The sequence below is a fragment of the Panthera onca genome, chromosome D1 (assembly GCF_046562875.1).
Source record: "Panthera onca isolate mPanOnc1 chromosome D1, mPanOnc1 haplotype 2, whole genome shotgun sequence".
Classification (NCBI taxonomy): Eukaryota; Metazoa; Chordata; class Mammalia; order Carnivora; family Felidae; genus Panthera; species Panthera onca.
This window is the reverse complement of record NC_138348.1, coordinates 93,889,383-93,908,597: the sequence shown is the minus strand read 5'-3', so window position 1 is coordinate 93,908,597 and position 19,215 is coordinate 93,889,383. Positions and strand designations below refer to the sequence as shown.

At 38.7% G+C, this 19,215-nt stretch overlaps 1 protein-coding gene across 1 annotated transcript; it reads right to left on the bottom strand.

The window, feature by feature from the left end:
• Window positions 1-16,364: 16,364 nt before the first annotated feature.
• LOC132662317 (olfactory receptor 8C8-like) lies at window positions 16,365-17,309 on the bottom strand. Its single transcript, XM_060607801.2, has one exon. The coding sequence runs from the start codon at window positions 17,295-17,297 to the stop codon at window positions 16,365-16,367; it is 933 nt and encodes a 310-aa protein (XP_060463784.2). The 5' UTR covers window positions 17,298-17,309.
• Between the last annotated feature and the right edge of the window lie 1,906 nt (window positions 17,310-19,215).

Genomic DNA, 19,215 nt, shown 5'->3' with positions numbered 1-19,215 from the left:
TATTATTTATTCAAATAAATTTTCTGCTCCTTATCTTTCTTCTCCTTCTGGGATCCCTATAATGCAAATGTTATATGCTTGATGGTGTCGCTGAATTCCCTTAATCTATTCTCATTCTTTATTATCCTTTTTTCTTTCTCCTGTTCAGCTTGATTGCTTTCCATTATTCTGTCATTCAGGTCACTGACCCATTCTTCTGCTTTCTCTGTTTTTAATTTCAGTTATTGGGTTATTCATCTCTGATTGGTTCTTTTTTAGGTTTTCTATTGCTTTGCTGTTGGACTCACTGAGATTCTCCACTCTTCTCAAGTCTAGTGAGTATCTTTATGATCATTACTTTAAATTCTCTATCAGGCTTATTACTTATCTCCATTTTGTTTAGCTCTTCTACTGTGATTTTGTCCTGTTCTTACATTTGGGACATATTCCTTGTCCACTCATTTGTCTAGCTTTCTGTATCTGTTTCTATGTGTTAGGAAAGTCAGCTATGGCTCCTGCTGGAAAGTAGTGGCCTGCAGTGCAATGTCCCCTGTTCACCAGAAGTTGGCACTTTAGGAGTGTCTTCTCCATGTTACATGCACCCTACTGTTGTGGTTGAGTCACATTTGCCTTTAGTCCAGTCATCTGCAATGGCTCTCTTTTCCAGCTGTGGAAAGGATTTGGTCCCTCTGTTGTTCATGGACCATTCTGGGGCCATCTTTGGCATGAATAGGGTCAGACCTTGAGCTCTGGTTACATGGAACTGCAGGGCACTCTCCCAGTGTTGTGCTCTAAGAAGCTTTCATTGGTGGGCAGGGCCACAGCCAGACCAGATATCTGCCCCCAACTCACTTATGGGTCCACCACTAAACTGGTATGTATAGTTATCTTCCCTTCTACCCAAGGCAGGAGTCACTTTAGAGTGGTACTGCCCTCTTTCAGGGATATTTGCACACTTCCATGCTTGTGGCATTGCTGTGGATGGACTCCTACCAAGGGCATGGTGGATAGGGAGGGCCCATAAGAGAATGCAGAGGCAGGGCACATTGCATTAGCAAGGTGTGCACAGGTCTGCTGTGGAAGGAGACCTGATCAGCTGTGGAGAATGGTCAAGCCGGGGGGTGTCAGCAGGGGCACACAAGGATGGCACAGGCTGATAGCATAGCTGGGTGACAGTGTTTGCACTGTGCTGATTCTCAAAGGTGTCTGGGTATCTAGGCTGGGACACAGGGGAGAAATGTTGCCCACCAGCTCCTTTGTTCTTGGAGAAGTCTCCCAAAGATACCTGCCCCTCCAGCACATGTTCTGAGATTAGTAAATAAATCTACTTCCCATATATCCTGGACATTTTTCAAACTTCTGCTTCTATGCTGTATCTCAGAGGGGCTATTTGTTATGCTATCTCTTTAAGGGCAGAGACTCAGTATCTTATCACCCTCTGGCTCTGGGAAGCCTGCTGATTTTTAAAGCTCCAGGGGTCAAGCCACACTAATTATAAGAACTCATGAAGTTAGGTCTCTCTGGCTTTCAAAGCCAAATGTGGTGGGCATTCATCTTCCCAGTGTGGGTCCCCCATGCCTGGGATGCCTAGTGTGGCACCTGCCTTTCTCCCTTCTCTGTACCTGTGGTGTCCCTCCAGCCTGGGGACAGTCAGTCAGGTTGCAGCCCATATCTCTCCCCTTCCTACTGTTTTTGATGTAGCTTCTTCTCTACATTTAGCTGTGGAAAATCTGTTCTGCCAGGCTTCACATCATTTTCTGGGTTGTTTACACCAATATGGGTGTTATCCAGGTGTATCTGTGGGATGAGGGAAGCTTAGGATCCTCCTAACCAAGCATCTTCCTCAGAAGTCCCAATTTTAAAGTTTTTATTTCTAAATACCTTCCGTAATTTGTCCCTGAAAGTCCTACTGGGTCCTTAAATGTAAGAGGCCATACATTTAATGATTTAATGAAGAAATGATGCCATATTCTTTTCCTCATAGAAAAGAGTGGGGGCTAAGGAGTTAGCGGGCATGTGTTCGAACCATACACCATGCTTACAAACTTGACAAATTACTTAAAATCTCCATGCCTTGAGTTCACAATTTTTAAAATAGTGATGACAATAACAGCATCTCTTTCATTGGTTTGTTTTGATGATTAAATGAAAAAATGTACGTAAAATATTTAGAACAGTACCTGGCATGTTGTACATAGTCAATCAATGTCAGCTGTTGTTATTTACATTCTGAAAATTTCCAGATCTTGTATCATAACACTCATAAGACATTCTTCCCTTTAATTCTCATGTTCTCCCATAAACTGTAAGTTTTATAAGGACAGACATCAGTTCTGTCTTGTTTAATACTTTTCTCACAGTGTTATGTAGAGTACAGAATGCATACTAGGCACTCCATAAATAATTCTGTAAATTATGGTGTTCTTTGGTGAAAACCTTCAGAAAGGCTTCCACATTTCTCACAGGCTATAAACATCAGAGTCTACGATGATTTCCGTCCACTTCCCTCAGGCACTACACAAGTTCAATAAGTTTTTAGCTCTTAATTCAACTATGCTGCTGAACTGTAGTGGCTCCTGTTATTCTAGCATTTTCCCACATACCTCCTCGCATTTAGCCATATTCACTGCTGCTAGAAAAAGTTCTGAAAGCACAGGTCTGTCCCTCAATTACCCAATGGGCAACTGAAACACTAATAAAAACATGAGTCTCAAAAGCTATGATTAAGTTTTAGATAAAATTAAAGAAGAAATCAATTGAGAGTTAAATCTGAAAAAACAAGCATGAAAGTACTATTTTGATTGATTGTAGTGTTTTGAGTACATTAAGTATTGTGCGAACTCTTACCCTTCTCCACAAATATAAAAAAGAGAATGTTTACATTTCAGAGACTACAGGAGTACAATGAATGAAAAGCACTAGCCAAGTGAACTGAAGAATGTACTTAAAATTTAAGTGTAAATATTTACATACTCTCCTTTCTATCATAATACAATTTTTCTCTTCAGTGTTTACTGAAAGTTACAAGACTATCCCCCAAGATATTCATTAGTTAGAATAATATACTACTTAGTATCTCAGGAATGTAATCATTAACCCATGTTATCAATTAGGAAGTTTGTACCTTTATTACAGAATGCTCAAATACTCATTTAAAATAGGCACTTATTTTTCTCAAATAATAATAAATTTGGAGGTACAGCATCCTAGGGTTGGTTCGCCAACTAAATACTCTCAAGGACCCAGGTTCTTCTATTCCACTGTCCTCAAACTATTGGCCTCATCCTCAAACTGTTCACCTCCTAGTCACAAAATGACTGCCATAGCTCCAATCTAAAAACAATTACATCCAAAGAAGAAATCAAGAGAACAAGAGGATAGAACTCCTTTCAAATATCTCTCTTTATATCATGAAGTAAATTTCCAGAAGCCAATGGACGACTTCCCTAAAGGGAAGACTTCAGTCAGAAAAGACTATACCACATGGTAAGGAATAGAGAAAAGCTGGAAAGAAAGAATACTATTCCCAAGAATTTGCTGTATGAGTCCACCAAAATTTGCAGAAAACTCTTCAAATAACTGGATTATTTTAGGTTTGTATGTTTATCCTTATTTTTCATGATTTCTCCAATGGTTTCCTTTTGAAAATTTCAGCATGAAAAAGCTATTTAGTAGTGAAAAACAATAATAAAAGTAGAGTCCTGGTCAGACAAAAAAAGTTAATAGTATGCTCTGAATGGCCAGATGTAAGAGTGGTAAATCCAAGGAGCATGAGAGAATTGAGAAAGACCCAAGAACTTTCTTTCCTTATCTAGATATTTTCTTTCCAAAATATCTTGTGTATATTATTTACAGGATTCTGTGTAATAAGTCTAATAGATAGTTAGTGTGCAGAAACTTGAAAAAACTCACAAAATTATAATATATATTACCTAACTCTTAACACTAAATATGACTGTTTATACAAACATTCCTCCAACTATGAAGACATTCACCAGAAGTTGAACTATGTCATGAATACCCCATTCCACTTGCCCTAATTTAACTATTTACCTATCTCATATTGTTGGGCTAAGCTTCGGGAAACTAAATACCCATATGGGGAAAAATACAGCTATAAATACCTAATAAATTATTTTGGCAATATTTTATGACCTGGGTGGAGATTACATTGATTTATTATTTATTAAATTATAAATAAATGTTCTGTGAACTTTTCAATATGTGTGTTACATTTCATGGTAAAATAAAAGTTTAGTATTTTCAATATATACCATATTAATGTAAATTATTTGAAACTCAAAATACACTTGAAAAATGTCATTATTTTTTTAGGTTAATTAACTTTATTTTTATTACTTTTATATGAAATTTATTGTCAGATTGGTTTCCATACAACACCCAGTGCTCCTTCCAACAGGTGCCCTCCTCAATGCCCATCACCCACCCTCCCCTCCCTCCCACTCCCCATCAACCCTCAGTTTATTCTCAGTTTTTAAGAGTCTCTTATGGATGAATGGATAAAGAAATTGTGGTTTATATACACAATGGAATACAATTTGGCAATGAGAAAGAATGAAATATGGCCTTTTGTAGCAACGTGGATGGAACCAGAGAGTGTTATGCTAAGTGAAATAAGTCATACAGAGAAAGAAAGATACCATATGTTTTCACTCTTATGTGGATCCTGAGAAACTTAACAGAAGACCATGGGGGAGGGGAAGGAGAACTGTCATTATTTTATTTATTAGATAATATTTCCAAATAAAATATCTTCACAATCCTTAATTAAAATGTGTGCTTGTTTCTGGAACCTATTTTTTCTATCAGATTTTGTGAATTAAACAGCAATTACTGATCATGAATTCTTAATGCGTATAATCATACATTTTTTTACAATCCCCATAACGAAAAATATTGAATATAAAAGTAACATAGAGTTTTAAATCACTTTTAAAACCATTCAAAAGTTTACAACTGAAATCATTCAAATAAGGAAAGAGCTTTTCTCTTTCATGTTAAACCAATTTAGAGCCAATTTCATATTTCATTTCAAACACTTCAGAATAACAAAGCCCTAATTTGCAGAACGCTTGTACATTCTTAGAACAATCACACTAGCTTCAATAGTACTAAGAAGATACATCCCTCTGGAGATGGACTGGAGTATCTGAAATGGGGAAACAGATGTGGGGGCATCTATCTGGAGCAAATTCAGGATTCCTTGCCTGGCCTCCCACAACCACAGACTACAGCACCTACGAATGCTCCTGGCACACTTAAAACACAACTCTTCAGCAGCCTAGACACGAGCCATGGGACTCTTGTTCACAATGGGCACTGTCCTCCTCTGCATGTAGCTTCTATAGCTGGCCACCAGACAGCGGAGTAACAATATGTCTGGGCTTCTTTTTGTGTTATTTTTTAATTTTAATTTTAATTTTTTTAATATGAAATTGTCAAATTGGTTTCCATACAACACCCAGTGCTCATCCCAACAGGTGCCCTACTCAATGTACATCACCCACTTTCCCCTCCTTCCCACCCCCCATCAATCCTCAGTTCATTTTTTAAAATATTGATTTATTTTGAGAGCAAGAGTGTGTGCGCCCATGCAAGCGGGGGTCGGGGGGGAGAGGGGCAGGGGCAGAGAGAGGAAAGAATCACAAGCAGGCTCCCTGCTGTCAACACAGAGTCCAACACAGGGCTCAGAATCACCAAACATGAGATTATGACCAGAGCCGAAATCATGAGTGGGATGCTTAACCAACTGAGCCACCCAGATGCCCCTGTCTGGGCTTTAAAAATGGAGCAATGGGTACCATTTTTGTTTCGTTGTTCTTGCTGCTTGCCAAAACCATAGGAGTGCAATCACATCAGACTTCCTTTATTCTTTTTTTTTTAAATTTTTTAAAACATTTTTATTTATCTTTGAGAGACAGACAAAACATGAGTGGGGGAGGGGCAGAGAGAGAGGGAGACACAGATCCGCAGCAAGCTCCAGGCTCTGAGCAGTCAGCACACAGCCCAATGTGGGGCTCGAACCCACCAACTGTGAGATCATGACCTGAGCCAAAGTCAGACGCTTAACCGACTGAGCCACCCAGGCACAATCAAACTGGTGTAATTTTAATCCCCAGGGTACATTTGGCAATGTCTGGAAACAGTTTTGGTTGTCACCATCTGGGGGTTGGGAGGGGAAGGATGGGGAGAATGCTACTGGCATGCGGTGGGTAAAAGCCAGGGATGGATGTCCCCAACCATTCTACAATACAGAGGACAACCTTCCACAACAAAGAATTATCTGGCCCAAAATGTGAACAGTACTGATTTTAGAAAACCCTTCTCTAAAATGGCTTATTAGACATTGGGTCGACTTTTATTAAAAAAATTTTTGTTAATGTTTATTTACTTATTTATTTACTTATTTTTAATATGAAATTTATTGTCAAATTGGTTTCCATACAACACCCAGTGCTCTTTCCAATGAGGTGCCTTCCTCAATGCCCATCACCCATCCTCCCCCCTTCCCACCCCCCATCAACCCTCAGTTTGTTCTCAGGTTTTTTTTTTTGAAGGTAAAAATAGATAGTTTTATTACACTATATGTTAACTAACTTGGGTTTAAATAAAATTAAATATAATTTTAAAAAGATATTTAAGGTGTACAACATCAGGATTTGATGCACATATACATTGTGAAAGAATTCCCCCCTTTGAGTTAACACATCTATTACTTCTCACATATTTGTCTTGAGTTTTTGTCTGTTTGTTTGATGAGAATTTTTTATTTATTTTTATTTTTTTCAATATATGAAGTTTATTGTCAAATTGGTTTCCATACAACACCCAGTGCTCATCCCAAAAGGTGCCCTCCTCAATACCCATCACCCACCCTCCCCTCCCTCCCACCCCCCATCAACCCTCAGTTTGTTCTCAGTTTTTAACAGTCTTTTATGCTTTGGCTCTCTCCCACTCTAACCTCTTTTTTTTTTCTTCCCCTCCCCCATGGGTTTCTGTTAAGTTTCTCAGGATCCACATAAGAGTGAAAACATATGGTATCTGTCTTTCTCTGTATGGCTTATTTCACTTAGCATCACACTCTCCAGTTCCATCCATGTTGCTACAAAGGGCCATATTTCATTCTTTCTCATTGCCAAGTAGTACTCCATTGTGTATATAAACCACAATTTCTTTATCCATTCATCAGTTGATGGACATTTAGGCTCTTTCCATAATTTGGCTATTGTTGAGAGTGCTACTATAAACATTGGGGTACAAGAGACCCTGTGCATCAGTACTCCTGTATCCCTTGGGTAAATTCCTAGCAGTGCTATTGTTGGGTCATAGTGTAGGTCTATTTTTAATTTTTTGAGAAACCTCCACACTGTTTTCTAGAGCGGCTGCACCAATTTGCATTCTCACCAACAGTGCAAGAGGGTTCCCGTTTCTCCACATCCTCTCCAGCATCTATTGTCTCCTGATTTGTTCATTTTGGCCACTCTGACTGGCGTGAGGTGATATCTGAGTGTGGTTTTGATTTCTATTTCCCTGATAAGGAGTGATGTTGAACATCTTTCCATGTGCCTGTTAGCCATCCGGATGTCTTCTTTAGAGAAGTGTCTATTCATGTTTTCTGCCCATTATTCACTGGGTTGTTTTTCGGGTGTGGAGTTTGGTGAGCTCTTTACAGATTTTGGATACTAGCCCTTTGTCCGATATATCATTTGCAAATATCTTTTCCCATTCCTTTGGTTGCCTTTTAGTTTTGTTGGTTGTTTCCTTTGCTGTGCAGAAGCTTTTTATCTTCATAAGGTCCCAGTAGTTTATTTTTGCTTTTAATTCCCTTGCCTTTGGGGATGTGTCAAGTAAGAAATTGCTATGGCTGAGGTCACAGAGATCTTTTCCTGCTTTCTCCAATAGGGTTTTGATGGTTTCCTGTCTCACATTCAGGTCCTTTATCCATTTTGAGTTTATTTTTGTGAATGGTGTGAGAAAGTGGTCTAGTTTCATCCTTCTGCATGTTGCTGTCCAGTTCTCCCAGCACCATTTGTTAAAGAGACTGTCTTTTTTCCATTGGATATTCTTTCCTGCTTTGTCAAAGATGAGTTGGCCATACGTTTGTGGGTCTAGTTCTGGGGTTTCTATTCTATTCCATTGGTCTATGTGTCTGTTTTTGTGCCAATACCATGCTGTCTCAATGATGACAGCTTTGTAGTAGAGGCTAAAGTCTGGGATTGTGATGCCTCCTGCTTTGGTCTTCTTCTTCAAAATTACTTTGGCTATTCGGGGCCTTTTGTGGTTCCATATGAATTTTAGGATTGCTTGTTCTAGTTTCGAGAAGAATGCTGGTGCAATTTTGATTGGGATTGCATTGAATGTGTAGATAGCTTTGGGTAGTATTGACATTTTGACAATATTTATTCTTCCAATATATGAGCACAGAATGTTTTTCCATTTCTTTATATCTTCTTCAACTACCTTCATATGCTTTCTATAGTTTTCAGCATACAGGTCTTTACATCTTTGGTTAGATTTATTCCTAGGTATTTTATGCTTCTTGGTGCAATTGTGAATGGGATGAGTTTCTTTATTTGTCTTTCTGTTGCTTCATTGTTAGTGTATAAGAATGCAACTGATTTCTGTACATTGATTTTGTATCCTGCAACTTTGCTGAATTCATGTATCAGTTCTAGCAGACTTTTGGTGGAGTCTATCGGGTTTTCCATGTATAGTATCATGTCATCTGCAAAAAATGAAAGCTTAACTTCATCTTTGCCAATTTTGATGCCTTTGATTTCCTTTTGTTGTCTGGTTGCTGATGCTAGAACTTCCAACACTACGTTAAACAACAGCGGTGAGAGTGGACATCCCTGTCATGTTCCTGATCTCAGGGAAAAAGCTCTCAGTTTTTCCCCATTGAGGATGATGTTAGCTGTGGGCTTTTCATAAATGGCTTTGATGATGTTTAAGTATGTTCTTTCTATCCTGACTTTCTTGAGGGTTTTTATTAAGAAAGGGTGCTGAATTTTGTCAAATGCTTTTTCTGCATCGATTGACAGGATCATATGGTTCTTATCTTTTCTTTTATTAATGTGATGTATCACATTGACTGATTTGAGAATGTTGAACCAGCCCTGCATCCCAGGAATGAATTCCACTTGATCATGATGAATAATTTTTTTATATGCTGTTGAATTCGATTTGAGAGTATCTTGTTGGGAATTTTTGCATCCATATTCATCAGGGATATTGGCTTGTAGTTCTCTTGTTTTGCTGAATCTCTGATTTAGGAATCAAAGTAATGCCAGCTTCATAGAATGAGTCTGGAAGTTTTCCTTCCCTTTCTATTTTTTGGAATAGCTTGAGAAGGATAGGTATTAGCTCTGCTTTAAATGTCTGGTAGATTTCCCCAGGGAAGCCATCTGGTCCTGGACTCTTACTTGTTGGAAGATATTTCACAACTGATTCAATTTCTTTGCTGGTTATGGGTCTGTTCAAGTTTTCTATTTCTTCCTGTTTGAGTTTTGGAAGTGTGTGGGTGCTTAGGAATTTGTCCATTTCTTCCCGGTTGTCCAGTTTGTTGGCAAATAATTTTATGTAGTTTTCCCTGATAGTTGTTTGTATTTCTGAGGGATTGGTTGTAATAATTCCATTTTCCTTCATGATTTTATCTATTTGGGTCATCTGCCTTTTCTTTTTGAGAAGCCTGGCTAGAGGTTTGTCAATTTTGTTTATTTTTTCAAAAAACCAACTCTTGGTTTCGTTGATCTGCTCTACCGTTTTTTTAGATTCTATATTGTTTATTTCTGCTCTGATCTTTATTATTTCTCTTCTTCTGCTGGGTTTGGGGTGTCTTTGTTGTTCTGCTTCTATTTCCTTTAGGTGTGCTGTTAGATTTCGTATTTGAGGTTTTTCTTGTTTTTTGAGATAGGCCTGGATTGCAATGTATTTTCCTCTCAGGACTGCCTTTGCTGCATCCCAAAGCGTTTGGAGTGTTGTATTTTCATTTTCATTTGTTTCCATATATTTTTTAATTTCTTCTCTAATTGGCTGGCTGACCCATTCATTCTTTAGTAGGGTGTTCTTTAACCTCCATGCTTTTGGAGGCTTTCCAGACTTCTTCCTGTGGTTGATTTCAAGTTTCATAGCATTGTGGTCTGAAAGTGTGCATGGTATGATCTCAATTCTTGTATACTTGTGAAGGGCTGTTTTGTGACCCAGTATGTCATCTATCTTGGAGAATGTTCCATGTGCACTTGAGAAGAAAGTGTATTCTGTTGCTTTGTGATGCAGAGTTCTAAATATATCTGTCAAGTCCATCTGATCCAATGTATCATTCAGGGCCCTTGTTTCTTTATTGATCCTTGTCTAGATGATCTATCCATTGCTATAAGTGTAAGTCCCCGGCAATTACCACATTTTTATCAATAAGGTTGTTTATGTTTGTGATTAATTGTTTTATGTTTTTGGGGGCTCCTGTATTCGGCGCATAGACATTTATAAATGTTAGCTCTTCCTGATGGATAGACCCTATAATTCTTATATAATGCGATTCTTCATCTCTTGTTACAGCCTTTAATTTAAAGTCTAGTTTGTCTGATATAAGTATGGCTACTCCAGCTTTCTTTTGACTTCCATTAGCATGATAGCTAGTTCTCCATCCCCTCACTTTCAATCTGAAGGTGTCCTAGGTCTAAAATGAGTCTCTTGTAGACATAAAAAAGATGGGTCTTGTTTTTTTACCCATTCTGATACCCTATGTCTTTTGGTTGGAGCATTTAGTCCATTTACATTCAGTGTTATTAATGGAAAGCTATGGGTTTAGAGTCATTGTGATGTCTGTAGGTTTCATGCTTGTAGTGATGTCTCTGGTACTTTGTGGTCCTTGCAACATTTCACTCACAGAACCCCCCTTAGGAGCTCTTGTAGGGCTGGTTTAGTGGTGATGAATTCCTTCAGTTTGTGTTTGTTTGTGAAGACCTTTATGCCCCCTTCTATTCTGAATGACAGACTTGCTGGATAAAGGATTCTCGGCTGCATATTTTTTTCTGTTCATTACGTTGAAGATTTCCTGCCATTCCTTTCTGGCTTGCCAAGTTTCAATAGATAGGTCTGCCACTAGTCTTATGGGTCTCCCTTTATAGGTTAGAGCCTGTTTATGCCCAGCTGCTTTCAGAATTTTCTCTTTATCCTTGTATTTTGCCAGTTTCACTATGATATGTCATGCAGAACATCGATTCAAGTTACATCTTAAGGGAGCTCTCTGTGCCTCTTGGATTTCAATGCCTTTTTCCTTCCCCAGATCAGGGAAGTTCTCAGCTATGATTTGTTCAACTACACCTTCAGCCCTTTTCTCTCTCTCTTCCTCTTCTGGAATTCGTACAATACAGATATTGTTCCGTTTGAATGCATCACGTAGTTCTCTAATTCTCCCCTCATACTCCTGGATTTTTTTTTTTATCTCTCTTTTTCTCAGCTTCCTCTTTTTCCATAATTTTATCTTCTAATTTTCCTATTCTCTCCTCTGCCTCTTCAATCCGAGCTGTGATTACCTCCATTTTATTTTGCACCTCATTTATAATATTTTTTAGCTCCTCATGACTATTTCTTAGTCCCTTGGTCTTTGTAGCAATAGAGTCTCTGTTATCCTCTATACTTTTTTCAAGCCCAGCGATTAATTTTATGACTATTATTCTAAATTCTTGTTCCATTATATTGCTTAAATCGTTTTTGACCAATTTGTTAGCTGTTGTACTTCCTGGAGTTTCTTTTGCAGAGAGTTCTTCCAGTTTGTCATTTTGGGTAGTCCCTGGGGTGGTGTGGAACTGCAGAGTACTTCCCCTGTGCTGGAGTAACTTGTGTTGGTGGGCGGGGCCGTAGTCAGACCTGATGTCTGTCTCCAGCCCACTGCTGGGGCCACTGTCAGACTGATGTGTACATTATCTTTCCCTCTCCCAGGGCAGAACTCACTGTGGAGTGGTGTGGCCCCTCTCTGGGCTACTTGCACACTTCTAGGCTTGTGGTGCTGCTTCAATGGGATCTGGCCAAGGGTGTATTAGCTGGGTGGATCCTCTTTCGTGGGCCTCTTGTCTACACGTGGCTCCAGACAGTCCATTTTGTTAGTCTTCTGGAGGTTTTCTAGGTTAGTTAGGTAGGGTGGGTGGAATCTAAGTGATCAGCAGGATGAGGTGAGCCCAGCGTCCTCCTATGCTGCCATCTTCCTACCTCTTGTTTTTTTCTCAAATTTGTTTCCATACAACACCCAGTGGTCATCCAACAGGTGCCCTTCTTAATGCCCATCACTCACCCTGCCCCCCTCACACCCCCCATCAACCCTAAGTTTATTCTCAGTTTTTAAGAGTCTCTTATGGTTTGGCTCTCTCCCTCTCTAACTCTTTTTTTCCTTCCCCTCCCCCATGGTCTTCTGTTAAGTTTCTCAGGATCCACATAAGAGTGAAAACATATGGTATCTGTCTTTCTCTGTATGACTTATATCACTTAGCATAACACTCTCCAATTCCATCCACATTGCTATAAAAGGCCCTATTTCATTCTTTCTCATTGCCAGGTAGTATTCCACTGTGTATATAAACCACAGTCTCTTTATCCATTCATCCGTTGATGGACATTTAGGCTCTTTCCAATGGAAAAAAAGTCTCTTTAACAAATGGTGCTGGGAGAACTGGACAGCAACATGCAGAAGGATGAAACTAGACCACTTTCTCACACCAGTCACAAAAATAAACTCAAAATGGATAAAGGACGTGAATGTGAGACAGGAAACCATCAAAATGCTAGAGGAGAAAGCAGGAAAAAAACCTCTCTGACCTCAGCTGCAGCAATTTCGTACTTGACACATCTCCAAAGGCAAGGGAATTAAAAGCATGCTGTCTTGATGATTACAGCTTTGTAGTAGAGACTTCCTTTCCTCTTTATCTCTGTTTCTAGGCTACCTACCACATGCTTGGCAATCAGATTTAAACTCCAGCTGTTCACAGTCAAATCTGATTGCCCTAAATCCAACACCTTAACCTTAACCCATTTGCCATACTGTCTGCTGTGCAGAGAAAACTCTGTCCCAATTTTTATTCATGAAGGAGAAAGAATGAGAACTTTGGATTTAAAAAAATCTAAAAAGTTTTTCATTAGTAAGTCAGCCTTAGTGCTGAAGCAAATCAAGGACCTGAAAACATTTCAATTCCTTGAAATAATGGAATGAACTTGGTTGATGAACAGGTACCATTCACCATTCATAACTGCTAAAACAATAAGTTTCTAAGATTTCTTATTTCATGTTTTCTTGGAAAGTTTAACTAAAGGACCCTTTTAAGTTAACATAATATACTTAAGCAGATTATAATTAATGTAATTTTCTATATATAAAAAAGATTTGATATGTCTTTAACTTATGTTAATATGGGTTGAATGTAAGTGAAACAAAGGATTTTCCAATTTAAATTGTTTAGGAAACAACTATGATATGACAGGAGAAAAAGAAATAAGTATATAACAATATCCACATCTTTTAAAAAGTCACCAAAATACATATACAAAATTTCCAAACATTCAATAGTCGTAAGATAAGCTTATATATTCTGAAATTATTTCACATTGAATTTTCTTATTACATAAATATTTAAAACACTAGGCTTAAATTTTAACAATTTTATTTATAAATATTAAAATGTGGCTTAAATTAAAAAGTTAAATCAATTAGATTTGCTAGGTCAACACAAGAATTTCGACCTGTGAAGTTAAGACTGTTGACTTCACAGAACTGAGCCAGGCTACGGAGTGCTGATGCCTACATACAGTATTCAGACCACAAGTTATGTGCTATGCCTGTGATAAACATTTTATTTTTTGTTAAGTACCAAGGATTTATAGACACGTATGTCTTATTCTAGGTCTTTATTAAAGCATGTGAACTTCTAAAAACATGTGCTTTAGAGTCAAATTCAAACCAAACAGTTTTAAGCTATTTAACCAGGCATTTAAGTGGATGTAGACAAAGAAGGACAGATGTGGGTATGAGGCATTCATATTTACTTGAGGAATAAAAGTTTTGTTTTGTTTTTTGTTTTTTAATTATGACAGTGGGGCACCCGGGTGGCTCAGTTGTTTGATCGTTGATCTTCGGCGTAGGTCATGATCTCAAGGTGTGTGAGTTCCAGCCCCACATCAGGCTCTGTGCTGATGCCGTGGACCCTGCTTCAGATCCTCTGTCCCCCTCTCTCTGCCTTCCCCCATTCATGCTCTCTCTCTCAAAAAACAAACCATAAAAATTATGACAGTGTGCTAGGTAGTATACTAAATATAATTACCTGATTATCTGTTCTTGTAGTTTTTTAATGTTTATTTATTTTGGGAGAGAGAGAAAGTTAGAGTGCAAGCAGGGGAGGGGCAGAGAGAGAGAGGGAGAGAGAGAATCCCAAGCAGGCTTCATGCTTTCAGCACAGAGCCAGAGGCAGGGCTTGATCTCACAAACTGCAAGATCATGACCTGAGCCAAAATCAAGAGTTGGGCCCTTAACTGACTGAACCAAATCTTGTAACAATAATTTTAATCTGGTTTAAGCAAAGTTCTTAAAAGCATTAGTTATTTCATAAGGCTATTCTTACAAACTAATGTTTTAGAACTTCTCAAAACTCATGATATCTTTGTATAAACATAAAAATGACAGAGATAATCTAATATATCCCTTGTCTAGGATATATCCCTTGAGAGATATCTGACCCTAAAATCATTGAAAGTAGTTATGGATGGTAGACACACACAAAGTTACACACAAAATAGGAAAATTTTGTAGAGTCCTATTTTCCATTGTATTTATTATAAAGAACTCTTTCTTGTTGCTTGTTTCCAGCAGATAGCATAATATCTAACAGGCTTGTTAAACTATACATAATACTCTGAAAATTGTGGCATGCCTCACCAGGGAGGCTTACCCCCAAACTCCTCAGCCTCAGTATCCCAAGAAATGATCACAGACATAAAAAGATTGTGACAAAATATATCTTTGTAACTCACCCTGTAACCTCACTTTAAAATCAAACTTCTCCAGAGACAGATGCATTTTTCTAGCTGGGCACCAAAGCTCTGTAGACAATTGCTTTTGGACAGGCATCATGGCTGAGGACATTATTTCCATGAAAATTCCCACTTTCAAACTCATTCTGGAACAACATTCCAGAAGTTCTCTTATTCCTTCACAATTCTCCTTTCTTCCCTTCCATTTCTTTGTGAGATGCACAGTGGACTAAAACACTGGGCTCTGCACCATTAAGTGCACCTGCAAGTCACATAACTATTTCCTCATCCAAGAACAGGATAGATAGGCTTATCTTTTAATATAACTTATAAAGAATGTGGCACACATATGGACCATAGATTTAATTTTTCTTGTAAGAGACCAAAGGGAGGAGTCAAATTTACATATTGAATAAAATAAATCCCAATAGGGCAAGGTTTCCGCCATATATTTTTGTCTTTTGAAAGCAGGAAACAAATCTTCCTTTGCAAAAGGGAATCCCTGTTACAGAGCTAGGCAAAGAATCTTGACATTGCACATGACACCCTATTCTATAGCCAAGAATATTATTCTGTGATTTTTAATCACAATCACAATCCATGCATACGCAGACAAGTTGATGGTAATTTCAATTCTATTTATGACAAAATATCAGTTGACCACTGCACAAACAGAGGCATTCATTATTAGTGGGGATTGGAAAATGTGAGCAGAGTAGTGTAGCTCATTCATTTCCAAGCATCTTCAAGAATAAAAGAAAGAAGCTAGATTCAACAAGGTATTCAATTCCATTACATACATGATAATAAAAATCCAGAACAAGAACCATTACTAAAAGAATCCTAAAAATTTCTGGAAATTTTTACAAATGTATTGTGTCCACAATTTTTCTCATGCCTTCTCTGTTTTAATGCAATTATAGGTAATAAAACCCTTGAAACAGGGAAGTTCTCTGTGTAACTGTTTCAGAGAAAGCAAAAAAAAAAAAAAAAAAAAGAAATTAACTCATAAGATAGCATACTACCTGATGGCTTACCCTGGATGGGAAAGACAAGAGAAAAACTAATAGGTAGAGTTATCCTTAAATAGGAAAGGTTAGCCTTGTGTCTCCAACTGATATGGTGAATAAAGATCAGTTTGGGGTCATCTTAGAACTGAGGATGACCCTCAAGTCCAGGAATAGGCCCAAATGGTTACATTAAGTGACAAGAGGGGAAAAAAAGGAAACTAAGGTAGAAATCCTGCCCAGAAGACTTTATAAAGGTAACAGGAAGGAAAAAAATAAGAAGAGGATGAAGAAGACCAGAGAGCAGACAAAAAGACATAGGAAAGGAGATATAGATGGTTCTACTCAGTTTGTAATTCTCTTCAGGGTTTTCTTCAGAGCAAGTTCGATATCTTTATTCCTGAGGCTATAAATGAAAGGGTTGAGCATGGGTACCACATTGGTGTAAAACACGGAGAAAAATTTCCCTTGGCTCACAGACCCAGAAAATGATGGCTTGACATGAGTGAGCAACCCAAATCCATAGAACAAGCCAACAGTTACTATGTGGGAGCCACAGGTGCTGAAGGCTTTGGGCCAACCCTGAGCTGATGAGATGTGAAGGATATTGAAAAGAATCAAAAAATAAGAAATAAAGATAATGAGGCTAGATGCAATGACAACTGAGCCCACAATAACAGAGATAACCAGCTCACTGGCATAGGTACTGCTGCAGGAGAGCTGGAGGAGGGGAAAAATATCACACATGTAATGGTCAATGGCACTGGAGTCACAAAAGATCAACCTGATCATGCACCCTGTGTGGACCATGGCACCAGCAAAACCCATCACATATGAACCAGACATCAGCAGAGAACAGACTTGAGGGGACATGGTAATGGTGTATAACAGAGGTTTACAGATGGCCACGTAGCGATCATAGGCCATGGCTGTCAACACATAGCACTCAGAGTTGACAAAAAAGCAGAAGAAAAATAACTGAGTCATGCATCCCATTAAGGAGATGATGTTCTTGTCTGAAATAAAGCTCATCAGCATTTTTGGGGTAGAGACAAATGAATAACAGAGATCAATCAGGGACAGATTGAAGAGGAAAAAGTACATGGGGGTGTGAAGGTGTGAATTCAGGCAAATTAAATTAATTAAGCTCAAATTGCCCACCACAGTGACCACATAGTTCACCAAAAACAGAAAAAACAGAGGTAGTTGGAGTTCAGGTTGGTCTGTTAATCCCATAAGGATAAATTCAGTCACAGAGGAGTCATTTTCCACAGCCATTCGCTTCACAGGTATGATCTGCAGGAACAGAGGTAGAAGCCGACATTAACAATAGACCCTCACTCTTGTCTCCAGAGGTAGAGATGCATCTGCTGGGTTACAGGCTCAAGGTTATCTAAAGACACATGCAAGGAATCCAAGGAGAAAGACTTCCTATGATTATTCTGAATGACTCCTCATTTTCTCCTCTAATTCTACACATGCTATTTGTGCAGAAAGAATGCTGGTAGACCCCCAATGTCTCTGCACATCATTTCCTCCCTTCTCCCCAGTTTCCATTCAGGATTAAGGCTGACAAGAGCAATAAATTAATAAATTGGTGTTGTTCCCCACAACCCTTGACTTGTGCAGTCTGGAGTCTGAAAGAAAATTATCCAGACAAATGTAATTCAACCCTCACCTTCGCTTTCCTAGAGGCTTCACTGCTGCTGGACCTTACGGCCACTTCTACTCCACAGTCCTGAGGGGTCAACGTTTCTGACAAGGAAAAAGGCAATACCCATCAGTACACCCTAGGTCTTTGACAGGCTAAAAGAGGCATTCTAGAGAACAGGCCATGCTCTCTATTTGAGAATTTGTCCAGAAGTCCTCTTCACTTGCAAGAAGGAAAACAACCTTATTTGAGCTCCAAAACAATTGACTCAAATGGAAATCTATTGCATGACCTGTAGTTCTGGGGAAATTGATTAGAATCACAGAAGATTTATTCTCTCCCTCATTATTTCCTTCCAAGTTAAATGAGTCCACTGAGGATAGACATTATCGAGCCTATGTTTATATCCTGTGTCATAGACCTAATGTTGGATCCCTTAAGACTCCATGTTCTGCTCAGTTTATAATTTCACAATAGACATTCTTAACCCTCAATTCAGAGGAAGGAAGTTCCTCATCTCCTTCATCATCCCCTGGAGTCTTTGCACAGTTCTAAGAGGAAAATCTGGGCATGGTCACTTGCCATTTCTAGCATTTTCCTAAAGCCTCTGGGATCACATAAGCAAAACATTAAATCATAGCTTTAGCCCTGTCCATGTTTGTGGATCTCACTCCTGTAAAGGGATATTCTAGCAAAGTGGTTGAGAGAGTGGGAGTGGGCCCTCAAGTGAGACTGAGTTTAAGTCTGGGCTTTAAAGTCCTTAATTATGAGACTGAAGGCAGTGATAACTTCTCCGTCCCGTGTATGTATACTTTTATATTTACTTATACCTATGTATATCTATAAATGAGTTTAGTAGAGCAATCTCATAAGGATTTCTGTGAGGATTAAATGGGTTAAATCATATAAAGTATCAGAAACACGCCTGACACATAAAAGGGGCCTGATAAGTGTTGGTACCCCTCCCCTGTTCCCAATCCACATTAATTATATCAAGGTTTTTCAACCTTGGCACCATTAACATTTTGAACAAGATAATTCTTTATCATGAGACCATCCTGCATATCGTAAGTTGAAAGCATCCCTGGCCTCTACCCATTAGATGCCAGTAGTATCCCCAGCACCAGTTGTGACCAGCAAAATGTTCTCCAGACATTGGCACAGGTCCCTGGGGCGGGGGGCAAAATCACTCATTTTGAGAAATGTGGATCCACATGTAGATCTATATCTACATATATATGCACTTCTTCCTTAAGTACCTCTCAGAAAGCTCTATCTTATGTCCACTTATGTGCCACAAGCACAAAGTTCCCCAAAACTGAAGTTAGCATTTTCTTACGATTTCCATTGCTCCTCCTCCAGATCATCATTTTCACCATCATCCAAGGCAACTAGTCTACAAACTAAACTGAAGCAATTTCCTCTCACTTGCCATCTTCATCCAGTCTCCAAGTCCCAGAGAATCCAACTCCTTGAAAGGTTTGGTCTTCCCTCTTACACAGTTTCTGCATGCTCTCATTATCTCAAATTCAGATTACTCTAACA